The sequence below is a fragment of the Danio rerio genome, chromosome 15, assembly GCF_049306965.1.
Source record: "Danio rerio strain Tuebingen ecotype United States chromosome 15, GRCz12tu, whole genome shotgun sequence".
Taxonomy (NCBI): domain Eukaryota; kingdom Metazoa; phylum Chordata; class Actinopteri; order Cypriniformes; family Danionidae; genus Danio; species Danio rerio.
The window spans coordinates 7,236,212-7,256,985 of record NC_133190.1 but is presented as its reverse complement, the minus strand read 5'-3'; the positions used below and the strand labels follow the sequence as shown (position 1 = coordinate 7,256,985).

The following is a 20,774-nucleotide window of genomic DNA, read 5'->3' as shown; positions in this document are numbered from 1 at the left end:
AGCTTGCATACAAATTTGATATGTGCTTAATATACTAGGACTGTTGTTTATAAATAGGGGTCCAGAACTGCTTGTAGAAAACACACACACGCACACACACACACACACACATATATATATATATATATATATATATATATATATATATGTATGTATGTATGTATGTATGTATGTATGTATGTATGTATGTATGTATGTATGTATGTATGTATGTATGTATGTATGTATGTATGTATGTATGTATGTATGTATGTATGTATGTATATATATATATATATATATATATATATATATATATATATATATATGTATATGTGTGTGTGTGTGTGTGTGTGTGTGTGTGTGTGTGTGTGTGTATAGTGTCCTTTGATTAAACAATTTTGGGAGAAAATTCTCAACTTTCTCAACTATGTATAGCATTAAAACAGGATATTTCCAAATGCCCAAAACTGTGTATTCTAAGTATTTTTCCTTCTACAAGTACTTTTACTAGTTCAGATAAGAAACTGTTAACTTTCTGTTTTTTACAGGCAAAACTTATAATAGCTTGATTTTGGAAAAATACAGAAAGCCCGCATTTTGGACAATGGTTGCGGGAATTGTCTTAATGTTTGGCTTTAGAAAAATGAACTTATATAGTCAAGAAAAAAAACAGAGTTTTTTTTAAAATTTGGAATCCCTTTCTAGGTGTCCTGAAGGAAGCTGATACTAATTTTTTCTCGGTATAACTTGTATTACCTGCTATTGATATACCGTTGTTGTTAGGATGTATCTTTATATTGTAGGTGAAAGTACATGCATTTACAATTATGTTTCTATTATTTTTATTACTACTCGTGTATATATATATATATATATATATATATATATATATATATATATATATATATATATATATATATAGTTTTATTTTTCATTTATTATTTTTATTATCATTTTGTATGTTTGAATCTGATTTCTGTTGTACATGTTAAAAGCTACTCAAATCAATAAAAACGTGTTAAAAAGGCAAGTAAAAATGTACAAATACATGTGTAAATAGAAAAAAATAATAATTGCATGAGTAGATAAAGATGTAATAATATAATATAATAGTAAATATGTTTGACAAATTAAATTATTACTTTTTTGAAAAACAAAACAAACAATGATATCATTAATAGCGTTAGTATGACATTAAATAAATAACTTAGAAAAACCGTGAAAAATAAACAAATGTTTTATAACACTGCTATTCTGTGATTGGTTTACAATGCACACGTGATTCGAGTTAAGCATTGTCCTTAACGAGCCACCGTACGTCAGGGGAAAAACGTGGTGACGTCTTATAGAAAAATAAAAGCTGCAGAATAAAACAACCATACATTATAAAATTGTGCCAGATTTGAACGGTTTTTTCATCTGATTGTGACGATAACTTTTTTTAACTCGTTACCACTATCAGATAAAGTTGCTGAAGCTAAGTTATATTATATTCATGATAAACAGGTCACCAACTCTTTGATTGCAACTATATTGGTCAAAGGGCACCGATGGCATTAGTGTTCAAGTCTGCTTTCAGAAGTAAGTGACAGTTTACGTGCGTTTGAAATACCCACATTAGCAATACTGAGCGTTTTTGTTGTTGTTGTTATGTTATTGTGTTTCGGTCGTAAAGAATCAAACGCACAAGTTTTGTAAACCATTTTGATGTAATAGACGTAAATTGCAATTGAAGAAAATACTACTGTGTATATGTTAGTGAATGTCATTGCACTTGCTAAATTTGGGTAACTGGGTGAAAGGTCAAAGTCAGTAATATGTTTTTTTTGTGTGTGTGTGTGTTAAATTACATAGGTTTAATAGATAACGTTAAATCAAATATTTAAAAAGTTCATTCCAGCAATGCAGCTTTTATCTCGTTTTCTATAATTGATTTGGGTGCTTGAATTTTAGCCAATTATATAAAATTAAGAACATGTTAGCATGAACTTAAAAAGCATCTTAAGCAGATCATTATACTTCGTTATGTTACTGTAATATAACTGTATGGTAAGGTAACTGTAATATAGACAGGATATCTTTCCAGAGAAGCATGTGGAAAATGTTCACCCCGTTTGTTTTTCGAATAATACGTGATTGAAACTATAGTAGTAAGTTTTGGGAACAGACTGCTTCAAGTTCAAAAACGGTGTGAAGGCACTGAATTGCATACGTTTTGCATGTAGTTTTCTCAGACTAAAATATTTAGTAAATTAACATTTTAATAATATGATTTTATAATTTAAGGTATATATTTTATTTTTTATTTGCATTTATACATATACTACCGGTCAAAAGTTTGGGGTCAGTGTGATGTTTTTGTGTGTGTGTGTGTGTGTGTGTGTGTGTGTGTGTGTGTGTGTGTGTGTGTGTGTGTGTGTGTGTGTGTGTGTGTGTGTGTGTGAATGAATTATTTAATCAAAAATACAGTAAAATTTGTAAAAGTGCGAAATGTCATTGCACTATAAAATAACTGTTCAAACGAAGTTTATAATTTTATTTAATAATTTATTCCAGTATTTTTAAAGATTCATTTTCACTACGCCAGTCTGAGTCACATGATCCTTCTGAAATCACTCTAATATTCATTCATTCATTCATTTTCTTGTCTGTTGGTCCCTTTATTAATCCGGGGTCACCACAGCAGAATGAACCGCCAACTTATCCAGCAAGTTTTTACGCAGCGGATGCCCTTCTAGCCGCAACCCATCTCTGGGAAACATCCATTCACACACACACTCATACATTACGGACAATTTATATTACCCAATTCACCTGTACCGCATGTGTTTGGACTGTGGGGGAAACCGGAGCACCTGGAGGAAACCCACGAGAACGCAAGGAGAACGTGCAAACTCCACACAGAAATGTCAACTGAGCCGAGGCTCGAACCAGCGACCTTCTTGCTGTGAGGCGACAGCACTACCTACTGCGCCACTGCTTCGCCCCACTCTAATATTAATTAATTAGTTATTATTATTATTATTATTATTATTATTATTATTATTATTATTATTATTATTATTATTATTAATATACAATCTTTTGATAGTGTATATTGTATTGCTTATAAAACTGCACAGGGGTTGGACAATGAACCTGAAACACTGGCCAATTAAGTTTTGGAGGGTTCATGGCTTAATTTGACCAGCCATGTGGCCAATGTTCCACCAGTAAGACCAGAGTGTGAATATTTAATTAGCGGAGTAATATCCAGGGTAATGTCAGCATACCAACAAGAAGGACGGACCAATCCCCAACAACAGAAACTGTTAGCAAGAGAAAGCTGTCTGAAAGGGATATAGAGGTGCTAACCCGAATTGTATACAGAAAAACATAAAACCACAGCTGCCCAACTCACTGCTGAATTAAATGTGCACAACTGTCTTGTGTGTCTGGAGCTCCACAGGGTTCAAATACATGGCCGGGCTGCCATAGCAATTTTGATCACTTAAGCCAATGCCAAACGTCTGTTTAAATGGTGCCAACAGTGAAAATCTTGGCCGGTGGTTGATGTGAAACATGTATTGTTCAGCTTGGGAGAGTTACGGTGTGGATAAGCCCCAAAGACGTGTACCTCTCAGAGTGTTGCATGCCCAGAAAAAAATTTTGGCTGCAATATCATGACATTCCATAGGCCTAAAGTTTGTGCTAGATGAGCACTTCACTGCCAAGGTCTACTGAACCATTCTGGAGTACCATGTTCACCTAATGGTCAATTATTGTATCCAGGTGGTGCCGTGAATCAGGATAATAATGCATCAATATACACAGCAGGACTGGTGTCAGAGAGGTTTGATGAACATAAAAGTAAACTTGAACATCTCTCATGGCCTGCACAGTCACCAGATCTAAATATTAATGAGCCGCTTTAGGTGTTTTGGAGGAGTGAGTCATGAAACCTTTTCCTCCACCAGCATCATGTAATGAACTGGCCACTATTCTACAAGAATGGCTCAAATTCCTTCTGGCCACTGTGCAGGACTTGTAGCTGTCATTCATAAGACAAATTGATGCTGTATTGGCCACAAAAGGAGGCCCAACACCATAGTAATGAATTATTATCGTCTAAAACCAGGTGTTTCAATCATTGTTAGCCTATCAATAATTATAATACAAATCCAATTCGATAAATCAAGAATATGGGACCTAGTTTTTTTCTTGTTTCTAACTTTTATTTAGTTGAAAAAAGCACAAATAAAATGAGTTCAATGGTTTTACTGACTAATAACTGTAATATTATGGGACAGAAGCAAGATAAAACGGAAGAAGTATAGAACATCTAAAATAAACCATTTTAAAAAAGGTGTACATTTTCATGTTTGTGTATATAAGCAGCTTTTCAGACTTTGCAAGTAAAGCGGTACAATTGCTGATCATTTTGTGGCAAAAGACAAGCTAATTAAATTATCAACTAAAATTAACATTTCTAATTTCAAAATTGTTAAGAATGTAGGTCATTCATCAGCTAACATAAGTTGAAGTAAGAATTATTAACCCTAAAAATACCTTTGATTAATACTTTTTTTTTTTAAAGTTATTTATTTATTTTAATATTTCCCAAATTGGGCGAGGCAGTGGCGCAGTAGGTAGTGCTGTCGCCTCACAGCAAGAAGGTTGCTCGGTCGCTGGTTCAAACTTTGGCTCAGTTGGTGTTTATGTGTGGAGTTTGCATGTTCTCCCTGCGTTCGCGTGGGTTTCCTCCGGGTGCTCCGGTTTCCCCCACAGTCCAAAGACATGCGGTACAGGTGAACTGAGAAGGCTTAATTGTCCGTAGTGTATGAGTGTGTGTGTGTGAATGTGTCTGTGGATGTTTCCCAGAGATGGGTTACGGCTGGAATGGCATCCGCTGCGTAAAAACTTGCTGGATAAGTTGGCGGATCATTCCGCTGTGGCGACCCTGAATTAATAAAGGGACTAAGCCGACAAGAAAATGAATGAATGAATGAATGTATTTCCCAAATTATGTTTAACAGAGCAGGAACATTTTCACAGTATGTCTGATAATATTTTTTTGTTCTGAGAAAGTCTAATTTGTTTTATTTCGGCTAGAATAAAAAGTGTAACATTTTTTAAAAAAACATTTTAAGGTCAAAATTGTTAGCCCTTTTAAGTTTTTTTTTTTTTTTTTGATAGTCTACAGAGCAAACCATCATTACACAATAGCTTGCCTAATTACACTAACTTGCCTAATTAACATAATTAACCTGGTTAAGCCTTTAAATGTCACTTTAAGCTGTATAGAAGTGTCTTGAAAAATATCTAGAAAAACATTAATAAAATAAAATAAATCAAGTATTACAAACGAGTTACTAAAACTATTATGTTTAGTGTTGTTTTGTTATGTGTTGAAAAAAATCTTGTCTCCATTAAACAGAAATCGGGAAAAAAAACGCGTTCTAATAATTCAGGGTGGATATTAATTCTGATATCAACTGTATGTAATATTGTGAAAAATTAAAGGAATCTGGAGAAATCTGTGTAAGGCAATGAGTTGAGGGTAGTTGATGTGAGGGGTTGTAATGTACCAGGACTTCACTCAAATACTGGGAAACCAAGTCATTTAGGGCTTTGTAAGTAGTAAATAAAATTTTAAATGTTTAATAGGGAGCCAATGCAAAGCCGACAGAACCGGACTAATATAGTCATAGTTTTTAGTTCTAGAAAGCACTCTAGTAGCTGCATTTGGAACCAGCTGAAGTTTGTTAATTAGGCCTACAAGCAACCCCGAGAGGTCATAAAAGCTAGAATAAGTTTTTCCACATTAGACATTAATAGCATATGTCAAAGTTTGACTACTGTTCATCAAGTGACTGATGAGCATCAGGGGTTCGTTTCAGAAAGCAGGTTAAGTAAAAAGTGAGCATGTTTAGTCTGAAATATGTAAAACGCTCTATTCTCCATTTCAGAATAGAATATAGTTCAAATCTGGGAAAGCAGTAAAGCCCATTTCTAAAAGGGTGGTAACTCATACTCAAAGTCAGTTGCCGTTGAGTATATATACCCGAAATTTCACCTGGTTTGTCTCTTCTTCAATTCACAATACATTTTTGAAAAATGTTCATTTAAAAACATTATATCTAACAGAAGATTAGATGGGTCTGTATGTGACAATTATCAGAATTATTCAGAAGTGTAAACCTGTGTATTTGACCTGTGTTTTGTGATTAGAACAGGGTCTGTTTGTACCGTTCCTGAATGCTGTGAGAGGAATGTCTTCATCAGGAGGATCCACCCCTGCCTTCACAACTCTGTCAATAAGCCAGCCACTTGACACCATCACTCATGTTGAGATCTCTCGTCCGGAGAAACGCAATGCCATGAACAAAGCATTCTGGCTGTATGACCTACACTTTGGTGTTCAATGAATCTTTTTGTATTATTATTATTGATATCATTGCTTCATTTCCTGTAACATTTCCTTTTAGACTTTGTAAACTAATTTCAGAATAGTAGAGTGGCATGAATAAATAGTAATGTTTATAAATGAAATTTGATTTCTATTAAGATTTTATGTCATTTCTATGGTCGTGTAAAGTGTTTTATTTGAATAGCAATACGTGATCAAAGTAATCAGTGTTTGTTTTTTGACCTACAGTGAAATGGTTGACTGCTTTAATCAGATAGCTGAAGACCCAGAATGCCGTGCTGTAGTTTTCTCAGGTGCTGGAAAACTGTTCACTTCTGGTAAATCTATCTCACGTTACTATTGCAACATCTTACAAATTATTACCAGTCAAAAGTCTAAACTGTTCAGTTTCAATTTTGCTTGTGATTTGTTGATTGGTTAGACTGTCTCTTATAATATAAAAATGTTTTAACAACCTCCTGCTAAAAAGCTAATTCCTCGTTGAACATTTAATTCATTATGTTTTTTATAATATCATCTGTGAGACAATACATGTGTGTCATTAAAAAAAAAGTTCACTCAGAAATGAAAATTTTGCCATGGCGACAGAAATTCAAATTTTGGGTGAAGTGATGTCCCTTTAGGACTTGAATTATAAATGTATACAGTGTATGTAAATGCTGCTGAATTAAATTTATTTTTTATTCAACTTTTTTATGACTACATGGCATTTATAAATGATTTATTGCAAAGGTATTGACCTCATGGGCATGGCCGGTGATATTCTGCAGCCTGTAGGTGATGACACTGCCAGGATATCATGGAATTTGCGTCGCACCATAAGTAAATACCAAGAGACCTTCTCTGTTATTGAAAAGGTTAGTATTTCATATCTTGAATACTGTATACTGTAAACCAATACAATAAATAAATATATATATACAAAACAATATATATACACACACACACACATATATATATATATATATATATATATATATATATATATATATATATATATATATATATATATATATATATATATATATATATATATATATATATACATACATATATATATATGCAATTGTTTTGCTTGCTGATGATTACCCTGGCATTGTACAGTTCTGTCTTCTTTCCTTGTCTTTGGCTAGGCAGAACCTCGATTTTTAGCACTACATAGTTTTGAATCTGGTAATCAAGGAACATTATTTCTTATACATGACCACAAAGAACAAAACTGTAGGCATTCAAGGACTCTCTCTTGTAAAAACAATTTCAATAAGATAGTTGTATATTTCGGGCTGGATGCTTGGCCATTTTTGTTTAATTAAGTGAAAACTAAAAAGTTTATTACATCGATGTTCTCTAATTTTTGTGTGCTCTTTTTAAAAGATCTAAAGTTTTTTTAATACTCTGCTTCAGAATATTCCTAAAGTCATAAAATATGATAAAGAATTCATCTTGTCTCTTGTGTTTCTTTGCACAGTGTCCAAAACCAGTGATTGTAGCCATTCATGGTGCATGTATTGGAGGAGGTATGTTTCTGTGGACCAAGTTTCCAAGTTTTATACTTTCCATACTTTCTAGTTTTATTTATTGAAGAGACAGGATTTTGGTTTAGTTTGTTTAGTTTGTTTAGTTTGTAAACTGTTTTAATTAACAATTCTTAATCCTACCCAAAGCCAACTTCTACCTTACAAACCAATAATAAACAGCTAATTAGCAGTTTATTAAGCTAATAGTGTTAGTTGATAGTTTAATGCTGTGAATTGTGACCTAAACTAAAGTGTTGCTGCATTTATTAATCACAGTTCAACATTCATTCATTCATTCATTCATTCATTTTCTTTTCGGCTTAATCCCTTTATTAACCTAGGGTCGCCACAGAGGAATGGACCGCCAACTTATCAAGCATATGTTTTACGCAGCCCTTCCAGCTGCAACCCATCACTGGGAAACAGTTCAACATTAACTAATGTATTATTAAAATCCAAAGTTGTGCTTGTTAACCTTAGTAAATGCACAATAAGTTAACATGAAGCAACAATATTTAACTTAAATTACATCAACGTTAACAAAGTTAAATGTAATAAATGTTTACTAATTGTTTGTATTTACATTATCAAACAACGAATGGATCATTATTTTAAAGTGTTGCCAAACAATGAGACACCACATAGGCCCTATTTGAGTCTTAACCTGTCTGTATCATAAAATGACAGGTTGAGAACTAATTGATATGATTAATTGCACTCTCTTTAAACAACTTTGTACTAGTGAAGTTAGGTTCTAAACTATTTAGCTCCATATGAAAGAAAACAAATTGTTACCAATAAATTGTATGTGGGCGACGCAGTGGGTAGCACGTTCACCTCACAGCAAGAAGGTCGCTGGGTTGCTGGTTCGAACCTCGGCTAAGTTGACGTTTCTGTGTGAAGTTTGCATGTTCTCCCTGCGTTCGCGTGGGTTTACCCCACAGTCCAAAGACATGCGGTACAGGTGAATTGGATAGGCTAAATTGTCCGTAGTGTGTGTGAATGACTGTGTGTGGATGTTTCCCAGAGATGGGTTGTGGCTGGAAGGGCATCCGCTGCGTAAAAACTTGCTGGATAAGTTGGCGGTTCATTCTGCTGTGGCGACCCCGGATTAATAAAGGGACTAAGCCGACAAGAAAATGAATGAATGAATGAAATTGTGTGTGTGTGTTTTACAGGAGTGGACTTGATCACAGCATGTGATATACGCCTGTGTACACAGGATGCCTGGTTTCAGGTCAAGGTGGGATATTTTTTTGTAGATTGTTGTTGTGATTTTAAATGACAGCAATTATGTTAAGCTCCCTGTAATCACAATATGAACTCATCTGTGTTCATTCGTGTAAAATGATTTTAGAATAAATTTGCAAACTGCATATGTTCATATATTTAAATGCCTGAACTAATCTTTTTCTGTTCAGGAAGTTGATATTGGTTTGGCTGCTGATGTTGGGACTTTGCAACGCCTTCCCAGAGTTATTGGAAGTCGAAGGTATTTACTTAATATTAAAGTTTGTTAAAAATTCAGCAGCAGTTTTTGTTTTAATGCACTTAATTGTAAAATATGCTGTCACTCACTTTAAGTCTAGTGAACGAATTGGCTTTAACTGCAAGGAAGATGTATGCTGATGAAGCCAAGAGCTGTGGATTGGTCAGGTGAGATTTAAGCACGATGACATGCTATAATATAAATATAGTATGTATTATAAAAGCTTTCTTGAGGGCTTGGGTTTTACAATATAAACTTGAGCCTGAATACATCAAAAATGCATTGGAAAAAGCAGACTGTTTTTGTAAAAACAGACTGAACATAACTTATTTTTTTGGCTTGTCTCACATGAAGTACTGTAAATTTGTAATTCCTCTACATGATTGCTCAGAGTTACTGTAGAAAACAGAAAATTTGTCATGCACTTTACAGAATTTTACATAAACGAACAGCAGATAAATCACACACTACATCAAGGTAATGTACTAAAAAGAGCAAGGACATAATGCATTTTAGTAGACATGGGTTCTTTCTTCTTCCATACAGCCGTGTGTTCCCAGATAAAGAGACTATGATGGCTGGAGCTCTGGAGATGGCACAAGAGATTGCCAGCAAAAGTCCGGTAGCAGTCCAGGGAACCAAAGTCAATCTCATTTACTCCAGAGACCACAGTGTTCCAGATTCTCTGAATTATATGGTAAGATCTGAACTGTTAGTTAGATCATTATTACTAATAAAAAACATTGAGTAATAAATGAACATTAAACATTCCTTTATAATAACTAAATAAATAAAAAAAGTAAAGGGACTAAGCAGAAAAGAAAATGAATGTATGAATGTGTGTGTATGTGCCATCGATCCGTCTCTTCTTGTCTTGTTTCTCTGAATTAGCAGGATTTGAACGCGGGTAACATAAGACAGTCCAGTGATGTCATTTCGAACATGTTTAATAACAACTTAACTGAACTATAATACACGGTCAAAAAACTGTCTTGCTTCCATCTTCATGACACAACTTCTTCCTTACCGGAAGTGACATCAGCATATACTCTATATTAAAAATTAAATTACTTTTAGTAATATATTTTCAAGTTGCTTTTTACATTATTATCAATTTAACATAAATAAAACAATGAACTTATGGCTCTTATATATCCGGCCCCTAATTGTATGGACAGGAGACCAAACAATTATCATATACATATTTAACTTCTAAGAGCCATTAAAATTTAAACATCAATAAGAAGCATAGAAATTCAGTCATTCTGTAAATGTAGTCCTTTCACATTGTCTTTGTTTCACCTATTCTTCTTAAATTGCTTCTTGAATCAAGCACAATTTGTTTACAGGTCTCTCTAGAATGCTTGTTTTGGTTTGTAGCTTCACACGGCGTACAGCTCCACTGGAGTCAGGCAAGGTTTGAACTACTTTTCCCATTATCCATGAATTGCGGGGAGCAGAACTCTCCACAATTAGCACTACATCGCCTGGCTCAAAGTTCCTTTTAAGTTTTGTCCATTTACTGCGTTCTTGAAGAATGGGCAGATACTCATGAGTCCATCTGCTCCAAAACAAATCAGCAATATATTGGACTTGTCTCCAACGTCTTTTCATATACTGGTCTTCTTTTTTGAAGACGCCTGGTGGCATGTTGGGTTGAGTTTTTAACAGTAGTAAATGGTTAGGTGTCAGAGGCTCAAGGTCATTTGGATCCTCGGATGTGGTAGTTATTGGCCTGTTGTTTATAATGCTTTCCACCTCACACATGATGGTATGAAGACTGTCATCGCTGATAGATTGTACCTTTAGGAGAGCATTAAGTATCCTTCTAACTGTACGGATCTGACGCTCCCAAACTCCTCCCTGATGGGAGGCAGCTGGGCTGTTGAAGATCCATTTAATGTTTTTCTGCAACATGGCCTGTTCTATTGTGATGTGGTTCAGATTTTTCAGTGCTTCTCGCAACTCTCTTTCTGCACCAACAAAATTTGTGCCGTTATCTGAGCGCATGACAGCGACTTGTCCTCTTCTACTTATAAAACGCCTTAAAGCGTTAATGCAAGAGTCAGTGTCCAAACTATCAGCCACCTCAATGTGAACTGCTCTAATCGTTAAGCAAGTGAACAACACTCCGTACCTTTTTACAGTACTCCGGCCCCGTTTCACTTCAAAGGGTCCGAAGTAATCAACACCCACGTTTGTAAAGGGAGGTTTATCAGGTAGCAGACGGTCCTCTGGCAAACTTGCCATTTTCTGTTCTCCAACTCTTCCATTAAGCCGGCGACAAACTGAGCATTTATGTATTAATTTTCGAATGGCTGAATTAGCTTGGGGAATCCAGAATTTTTGTCTGAGAATGGACAATGTGTAGTTTCGACCACAATGTCCGTATCTTTGATGAATGTCACTTAAAATGAGTGTTGAAATTCTGGAGTATTTTGACAGAATTGCAGGATGCTTGGATTCATTTGGCATGGCTGCTTTGTTAAGTCTACCACCCACTCTTAGGATCCCATCCTGGAGCACAGGGTCAAGCCTGTACAGCTGACTTCTTCTCTTAATAGTCACATTTTGTTTGATAGCCTCAATTTCTTCCAGGAATTGTTGTTTCTGACTGTGCTGAATAAGAAGAATTTCTGCTTGGTTTAAATCTTCCAGACTCAGTGACCTTTTCTTTATTTTTGATTTGAATTTTTGCATTTCAGTTTGTAGAAGGGATGCTTGTTTTTCTGGGTCTTTCTCAGATGTTTCAATAGACGCCTGAAACTGTTTCCTTGCCCTACATAACTGTAGGAGTGTCTCTTTTAGTCTTAGCATCCATGCCACTGCCCTTTTCAGACGAAACCAGCTCGAGTAGTAGTCAGTTAACCTGCACAGGATGTCGTTTTCATTGACATTAAGAATGTTGACTTTGGTTTCAATTTTAATTTCAGGGTCTTTTTGTTGATATTGATTAATCTGATCTGGTCTTTGTGGCCATTCTTCTTCTGATTTCAACAAAAAGTTTGGGCCCTTTGTCCATGTTTCTGCTTGTAGAAAGTCCTTTGCCTTAATACCTCTAGTAGCTTGATCTGCTGGATTCTGAGCTGACCTGACAAACTTCCACTGTAACGGAGTGGTGGCATCCCGTATTAGTGAAATCCTGTTGGCTACAAAGGTTTTGAAGCGGGCGCTCTCATTTTCAATGTAACTCAGCACCGTTGTGCTGTCTGTCCAAAAAATAGATGGCTGCAGTGGCATTTGTAGTTCTTGTCTTAGTATCTTGTCCATTTTGACTGCTATGGTTGCGGCGGTCAGTTCCAGTCTAGGAATTGTGATTTGTTTAAGTGGGCTTACTCTTGACTTCCCCATCAACAATGAGCAATATTTCTGATTTTGTTCATTTGTAAGAACCAGATAAGTTGCTGTGCCATAAGCACTCTCACTGGCATCAGAGAAATGATGCAGTTGAGCTTCTGCTGTGATGCCAAACTTCTCTGGCTTTAGACACCTTTTGAACTTGACATTTGAGATCTGACTTAAATCTTCTAGCCATTTAACCCACTGATCAGCACGCTTGTCGTCAATCTCATCATCCCAGCCATATCCTTGTTTGCACAGATCTCTTAAAAGTAACTTAACTGGTAGTATGAGTGGAGCCAGAAAGCCAAGAGGATCATAGATTGAATTAACCACTGAGAGGATACCTCTTCTACTCGACGGCTTCTCTTGGACTTTGATATGGTATGTGAAGGTGTCATCATCTGTGCACCACTGCATACCCAGTGCTCTCTCTATAGGCAAAGAGTCCTGATCCAAGTCAAGGTCTTTTACTCCACTGGCCCTTTGATCTTCTGGGATAGACAACAATACTTTCCTATTATTGCTCACCCACTTCGTCAATCGAAAACCTCCTTCCAGACACAAATCTTGAATTTCCTTGACAAGGTTGATTGCTTCTTGCTCATTGGACACTGATTTTAAACAGTCATCCACGTAGAAATTGTTCAGAACTGTGTCCACAGCCTTTTGCGATGCTACATGTTTTCTGTCCTCTGCTGTCTTTCTCAGTGCATAGGAGGCACAGCTAGGAGATGAGGTGGCACCAAATAAGTGCACCGTCATTCTGTATTCCTCTATAGGTGCATTCAAATTGCCATCTGGCCACCAAAGAAAGCGAAGTAGATCTGTGTCTTCCTCAGGAACTTTCACCTGATAGAACATTGACTCCACATCTGCCATCACAGCGATCGGTTCTTCTCTAAATCTGGTGAGTACACCAATAAGTGTGTTTGTGAGGTTTGGACCTTGAAGCAATTGGCTGTTCAGAGACATACCTTGAAAGGAAGCAGTACAATCAAAAACCACACGAATTTTGTTTTTCTTCGGGTGATACACCCCATGGTGTGGAATGTACCACACCTTGTTGTCGTTGAGATTAAGATGTTCAGTGGGAACTCTGACAGCATATCCTTTTTCTATTATGCTCTTCATGAACGTAGTGTAGTCATCAAGCAATTCTGAGTTCTTTTGAAGCTTTCTTTTTAGGTTAGCTGCACGTATTTCAGCAACACATCGATTGTTTGGCATGTCAACTGTTTCATCTCTCAAGGGTAGCTTCACACAGTAATGTCCATTCTCAAATTTAGTCTTTTCCTGCATTAACTGCATGAATCTTTTGTCCTCCAGTGACTTTTCCTCTTTCTCCTCATACAGGCGTTCTGGAAAGTCTGAGTTATATTGCTGAATCAACAATTTTTCGATTTCCACTACTGAGAGACGATTAACTGTATGATGTGGCAGTTTGGACCTTTCTGCATTGTTTGTTTTCTTAATGGTGCCATTTACTACCCAACCTAGTGCAGTTTTAACAGCGTATGGTCCATCTTGTTGGCTGTTTATAATGTGCCATGGTTCCATTGCCTTTGGATTGTTTGCACCAATCAGAAGCCCCACATTTGCATCAATACAGGGTATGTTCACTTCACTTAAGTAAGGCCATTTTTGAATGTCTTCCTGTTTAGGAATGTTCTCATTTTGAACAGGAATATTGCTGTGTGTAAAGACTTTAGGTAGTTCAATATACTTGGTGTCGTCTAGCCCACATACTTCCAGGTCGGTGAGGATAAAACTGCTCACTAACTTCTGTTCACCTGGCTTGTCTTGACACATAGTGCTCAATAGAATCTGAGTTGGCTTTCCTTTCAGTTTCAGTTTATTTCGCAGCTCCTCTGTGCAAAATGTTGCTGTACTTCCAGCATCGAGGAAAGCATATGTTTCCACATATCTGTCACTTTTATTTGACTTGACTTTAACTGGCACTATTGACAGCACACAGTTATCTCCTCCAGACTCTGTGTAGTTGCATGATTGGTGACTTAGGGAGATCTGGGCACATGAGATCTCTTTGTCTGGTGTCTCAACCTGCTTCGTCACTTTGCGATCTTCCTTCATATGTAAAATGTCTGGATGCCTTTGAGAGCATTCTTTACATTCAATTCTCTTTCTGCACATCTTACTCAAATGACCTCGAGTTAAGCATCCAAAACATAAGCCTTTTGACTTCAAAAAGTCCACACGTATACTATGTGGCTGCTCTTTGATTTCAGTGCATGACTCAAGAGTGTGACTTTTTGAGCAAAACATACATGGCTTTTCAAAAGCGCTTACCATCTTAGCTGGACTGGCAAGTTTACTTGATGTATCTTGAGGCCGTCTTTCCTCCATGCATATGTTGGTTGCAAAGCTGCTCTTTTTTATTCCCCTAGTAGCAGGAAATTTCTCCTTCTGATTCACCTTTGCAGTTACAGCATTGCGAGTGTCCAGTATGTCTCCAAAGAAGGGATCTGTGACCACTTTTGCTTGACGATCAATAAAATCCACCAAATGAGTAAATCTAGCTCTTACTCCTTGTCTTTCCTTGATGTCATATGCTTCTGATCGCCACCTTTCTTTCATTTTGTATGGTAATTTTGAAATTACATCTCTCATATTGGTGGGACTGTCCATCTCCTCCATGGACTCCCCATCTTCCAATGTATTGCGACATCCAATTAGGAATAAAGCATAAGCACTCAAGGCTTTGCCATCATCAGACTTGATTTGAGGCCACTTTTGAACTTTATCAATAAAAGCTCTTGCTATAATAAGCTCGTCTCCATAATGCCTTTCGAGCAGTCGCTTTGCTTCTTTAAAACCTCTGCTTAACGGCATATATTCACAGCTTCTGACAATCTCTTGAGGCTCTCCTGCAGTGTATTGTTCAAGATAATACAACTTGTCTTTTTCATTGTCTGTTTTATTTTCAATGGTATGCTCAAAAGACCTGATAAAGGATCTATAGGTTAATGGATCCCCTCTAAACACTTGTATATCTTTACTAGGAAGCTGAATTTGTCTTTGTTGTCTCACCAACAACTCAGTCAAGTCATTTTGTTTCTGCATAACTTGAATAATGCTGTTGTCTGCTTGTGGATAGTCACTGTGTCCAGGTACTTGTATGTTCAGTTCTGTTGCTGGATGTATCTTTGGACTTGAGACAGACTTTGCTTTATCCTTCGCCACAGTAGAATGAGAAGGTGAGCTTTCTTTCTGCTCTGTTTTCAGTTCAAGCTGTTTATGGTGGATTCCTTTTCTTTTCTTTGACCGCACACTACTTTTTCCATCCTCTGAATGCTCATATTCTTTCAGAACCTTTAATTTGGCATCACTTTCTGCAAGCGCTGTTTCTATTTCAAGTTCCTCCATTTTTGCCTTTATCTGCATCTCTTCAATTACAAGTTGTTGTTTTTTCTTTAATGATGCTGCCCTTGCTAGCAAAGCTGCACGTTTTGATTCTTCTTGTGCATATGCAGATGATACAGAGGAGCAAACAGATCCACTTGTAACTGAATCACACCGCTGCTTAAGCTCATTTTTGTTCAAAGATACCTGTGAGGCACTGTCATGAGGCATAATATCATCCTCCATTTCCACATTGTCATTTTTCTCATTTTTCTCAGCTACAGCAGCTATCCAGTTTTCTGTTTTATTCCTAAAAATATTCACAGAGTCCATTTTAGGCTGAAACCAGTTTTGTTGGTCTGCAATCCTTTCATCTTCAGACAAAAGATCTTGAACTTGAACATTTAAATCATTAAACTCTGCTAACAATTGTGCAAAGTCAAGTTGCATTAAATCGTGCACATTCTGCAGATTTTCATCATCATTCATCAACCTTTCTAGGGTTTTTATATTACTGGTAAGAGCAGATAATTTAGCTCTTCTCAATCCAATAATTCTGTGCAATTTCTCCTCTAAAGCCTTTTCAGTAGGTTTAGGCGCCCTCTTGTGTTCGAAAGCTGCAGTTTCACTTTCGCTTCCTTCAGCCATCTCCATTTAATCAATGCACAAACTGTTTGCAGACGATTAAAAGTACACGCAATACTTTTCTGCATCAACCGTATGCATTTCAGCTTCTTCAAATATGCATTGAGTCATCATATAGCCGAATCAGAGTCCGTTACCTTACTGTTATGCAACGTTTCATACGTGTCAGTCACGTTCCTTCCTGTAAAACAGCTTTAAATCCACCGGAGAAATATCATCCACTATTTATAATCCACGATCGCGAGTCATTTCAGATCACTCAAAGACGATAGTTTAGAGATGAATCTCCGTCCGTCATAACGTGCCACGTGCGCTCCTTCATTTCCATATCCATAGAGCAAGTTTTTTGACTAAATTGTATGTGCCATCGATCCGTCTCTTCTTGTCTTGTTTCTCTGAATTAGCAGGATTTGAACGCGGGTAACATAAGACAGTCCAGTGATGTCATTTCGAACATGTTTAATAACAACTTAACTGAACTATAATACACGGTCAAAAAACTGTCTTGCTTCCATCTTCATGACACAACTTCTTCCTTACCGGAAGTGACATCAGCATATACTCTATATTAAAAATTAAATTACTTTTAGTAATATATTTTCAAGTTGCTTTTTACATTATTATCAATTTAACATAAATAAAACAATGAACTTATGGCTCTTATAGTGTGTATGTATGTGTGTGTATAATTGTTTTTGCCATTATTAGGGGCCAAGAACCAAAGGTGTGTAGGCACCTATTGTATGCTATCTTTTTCTTCTTCTTCCTTCTTTCTTTCTTCTGCGTCTTTTTCTTCTGCTCTGGGAGTCTTTAGCACTGATAGAGGACAGTCTGATCTTCAACCACAACAAATATAGACTCTCTAACTCAAACTCACTAACAAATTTCACTAATGTTTATCTTTATATCTTTTGATCTCAATAGGCTACAGTCAAAATTCTTTTTCCTCTGATTCCTTGGCTCAGTCTAATTCCTCCTATGATGTCATTTCCCATCATGAAAATTTTTTCGAGATTTCGAATTTTTGTAAAAAACTATTTGAAAGAAATCGTCCTAGGCCTTTTGACCGATTTTCACCAAAATTGAATCACATGGGCGAGGCAGTGGCGCAATGGATAGTGCTGTCGCCTCACAGCAAAAAGGTTGCTGGTTCGAACCTTGGCTCAGTTGATGTTTCTGTGTGGAGTTTGCATGTTCTCCCTGCCTTCGCGTGGGTTTCCTCCGGGTGCTCCGGTTTCCCCCACAGTCCAAAGACATACAGTACAGGTGAATTGGGTAGGCTAAATTGTCTGTAGTGTATGAGTGGGTGAATGTGTGTCCCATGGATGTTTCCCAGAGATGGGTTGCGGCTGGAAGGGCATCCGCTGCTTAAAAACTTGCTGGATAAGTTGGCGGTTTATGCCGCTGTGGCGACCCCGGATTAATAAAGGGACTAAGCTGACAAGAAAATGAATGAATGAATTGTATCACATGATCTACAGACCATGCTGACCAAAAGTTATGGAATTCAAGGAGATTAGACAAACCGTTTTCAATTAACTTGCGAACAAATTTGACATAGAGCTTGTGAAGGTTTACTTAAGTTGTTTCCTTCATAACGCATTGATGTATTCACACCAAACTTGGTATGTGTTATCACAGCCATGGTTTGGAGTGAGCTTCAGTGTTTTGGTGCACTGCCCCCTAGTGGTCGGGAGATTTTTTTTTTTAAAAATGCTTTTTTTGCATATAACGTCTCAACCCTTTTTCAAAATTCATAAATTTGCTCTCTTTACATCTGACGGAGCATGTCAAATTAAAAGATGTCTGATTTTCCCAGGTCAGTGATTTTAGAATAACTTTAAAGATTAATATTTTGTCCTGGCGAATTGTTATGAAAAGTCAGTATGTGTCTTCGGGACTGTGCCCTAAAGGTGCTCAAAAAGTTTGTCACAGCACCACCTTTTGGTGAAACGTTATAACGATATTTCTAAAAATTGCTAATATCTTTGGATTAATTATGCCTGTTGTTATGTAAATTGTCTTGATACATTCCTTGGGTTGTCCTGAGAATATTTATACCATTAATTAAATTAACTTCCGGTCCACCATAGCCTTAAGTGAAAAACTCCTACATTGTTTGGCTGATTTAATTCGGATCATCTTCAGACCATGCTGACAAAAGTTATGTAATTTGTGTGGATAGAGGGGTAATGGTTTTTGGTTACTGCACCGACAAATGTGCTGGCATGATGCCAAACTACATCTAAGGCTCTGGGATTAAATAAAGATAATGACACTAAATTTTAGGTCTGTCATTTTTGCCTCACACTGACCACACCATAAAAATTTGGTGACAGCACCTCATATGGGCCAAGAGTTCTAAGACATTCATTAGCCATCATTATATAAATGTCTCAAATTATTCTTTGGTTCTTGCCGACAACACAGATACCAATTATGCCATAATCTGCCAAATGTTCTGTCTGCCATTTTGATTTTGTTCAAACCATTATTTTTTAACTCCTCCTAGACCGTTGGTCCAATCTTCATTTAATTTGACTTAGAACATCTTCAGACCATGTAGACCAAAAGTTATGGAAGTCATATCAATAGACAAAACTGTTGTCATTTAGCATATGCGCAAACTTGATGTAATGCTGCCAGATTACATTACAGGCTGAATCACAGCAATGGTTTGAAACCAAACTTAATATGAGTGATCTTGTTCTGACTTTGACCAAACTACGTCAGTTTGCGCCACCTTCTGGGTAAAATGGACACAATTAATATCAATAGACTACTATTAATAGAACTTAAACTATCAATAGAAATTATACAAAATTTATCAAATGACTTTTGAATAGTTTTGTTTATTGTTATGAGTCAAGATTCCTTGGATCGTACAGAGAACATTGATATAACTTATTCCCTAATTGACACGACTTCCTTTCCATCAAGTTGAATTCGTTTGAAAATCTGTTGTTTTAAACTCTGTTTGCCCAATTTCTACCAAATTTTTCTCAGACCTTGCTGTAAAAAAAGTTCTAGAATTTTCCAGTTGCTCTGTAGATTGTTGCCTTGCTTGTTAATGATGTGGCCGATGGACTGCTTGGCCTCGATAATTGCTGTTTGCAGCTATATTTATTATTATTAATAATAATAATAAAAAACACCCCTCAACAAGGCAGCTCATTTTAATCATTTAAACTGCAAATAGGAGAAACGCATACAGCAAAAATAATAAACAATGTTGGTGGGTTAGTCAATCATACAGTGTTTTTTTTAAAACAGTTAGTGTGTGCAATATACACTACATATGAAATTATGAATATGCTCATTTAATGCTGTATGTCAAATCAAATTATAAGACCTGTATGAAATGATAACTTTTATTTTTTTATGTAATTATATCTTTGTGTCCTGTTTCTGTTTGTTTCTGCAGAACACTTGGAATATGAGCATGCTTCAAACCCAAGATTTAATGAAATCAGCTCAGGCAGCGATGGAGAAGAAGAACCTCAAAGAAGTTATTTTCTCAAAGCTCTGAGATTCCAAGCACCAAAAAAAAAAAAGATTATAAAGTTCATTGAACGCCATGTCCTGAGATCAATTTGATCTGCTCATCTTAATTAACATGATTTTTACAATTGAAACATGTCTATAGCGATGACATATTTACATTCTGTCTTCATTTTCACTGAGTACATATCTGCAGTTTGAAGATAAGTCTTTCTGGGTCAAGCAAGATGAATGTTTGATTTAATATTTTAATGGTTGCCTTCAATACTGATTCACAAATGTTAATTAACCAAAAAGCTGCTAAGCCCCTAAAAGCTTAACACCTAGATAAAGATTCATACATAATCAGATTTTAACTGATTTTGTGATTCAAGACTTCGGCATCAAACATGTAAAACTGTGATGTTTTCAATTGTGATATTTTTTGCATCTCAATAAAAAAGCTAATGCTCAGTTTAGTGTATAGTCAGCTGAATGGAGAGAAACTAGCTTGGTCTTGTAATATGCACATGATTGCAGCGTGGATATC

General features: G+C 36.3%; 1 protein-coding gene across 1 annotated transcript; it reads left to right on the top strand.

The window, feature by feature from the left end:
• The first annotated feature begins 1,316 nt into the window (after window positions 1-1,316).
• ech1 (enoyl CoA hydratase 1, peroxisomal) lies at window positions 1,317-20,698 on the top strand. Its single transcript, NM_001006068.1, is given in 10 exon segments — window positions 1,317-1,563; window positions 6,193-6,361; window positions 6,620-6,708; window positions 7,124-7,248; window positions 7,860-7,908; window positions 9,087-9,151; window positions 9,330-9,400; window positions 9,493-9,564; window positions 9,944-10,094; window positions 20,169-20,698. Coding segments are annotated over 10 exon segments (927 nt in total). The 5' UTR covers window positions 1,317-1,532; the 3' UTR covers window positions 20,274-20,698.
• The last annotated feature ends 76 nt before the right edge of the window (window positions 20,699-20,774 follow it).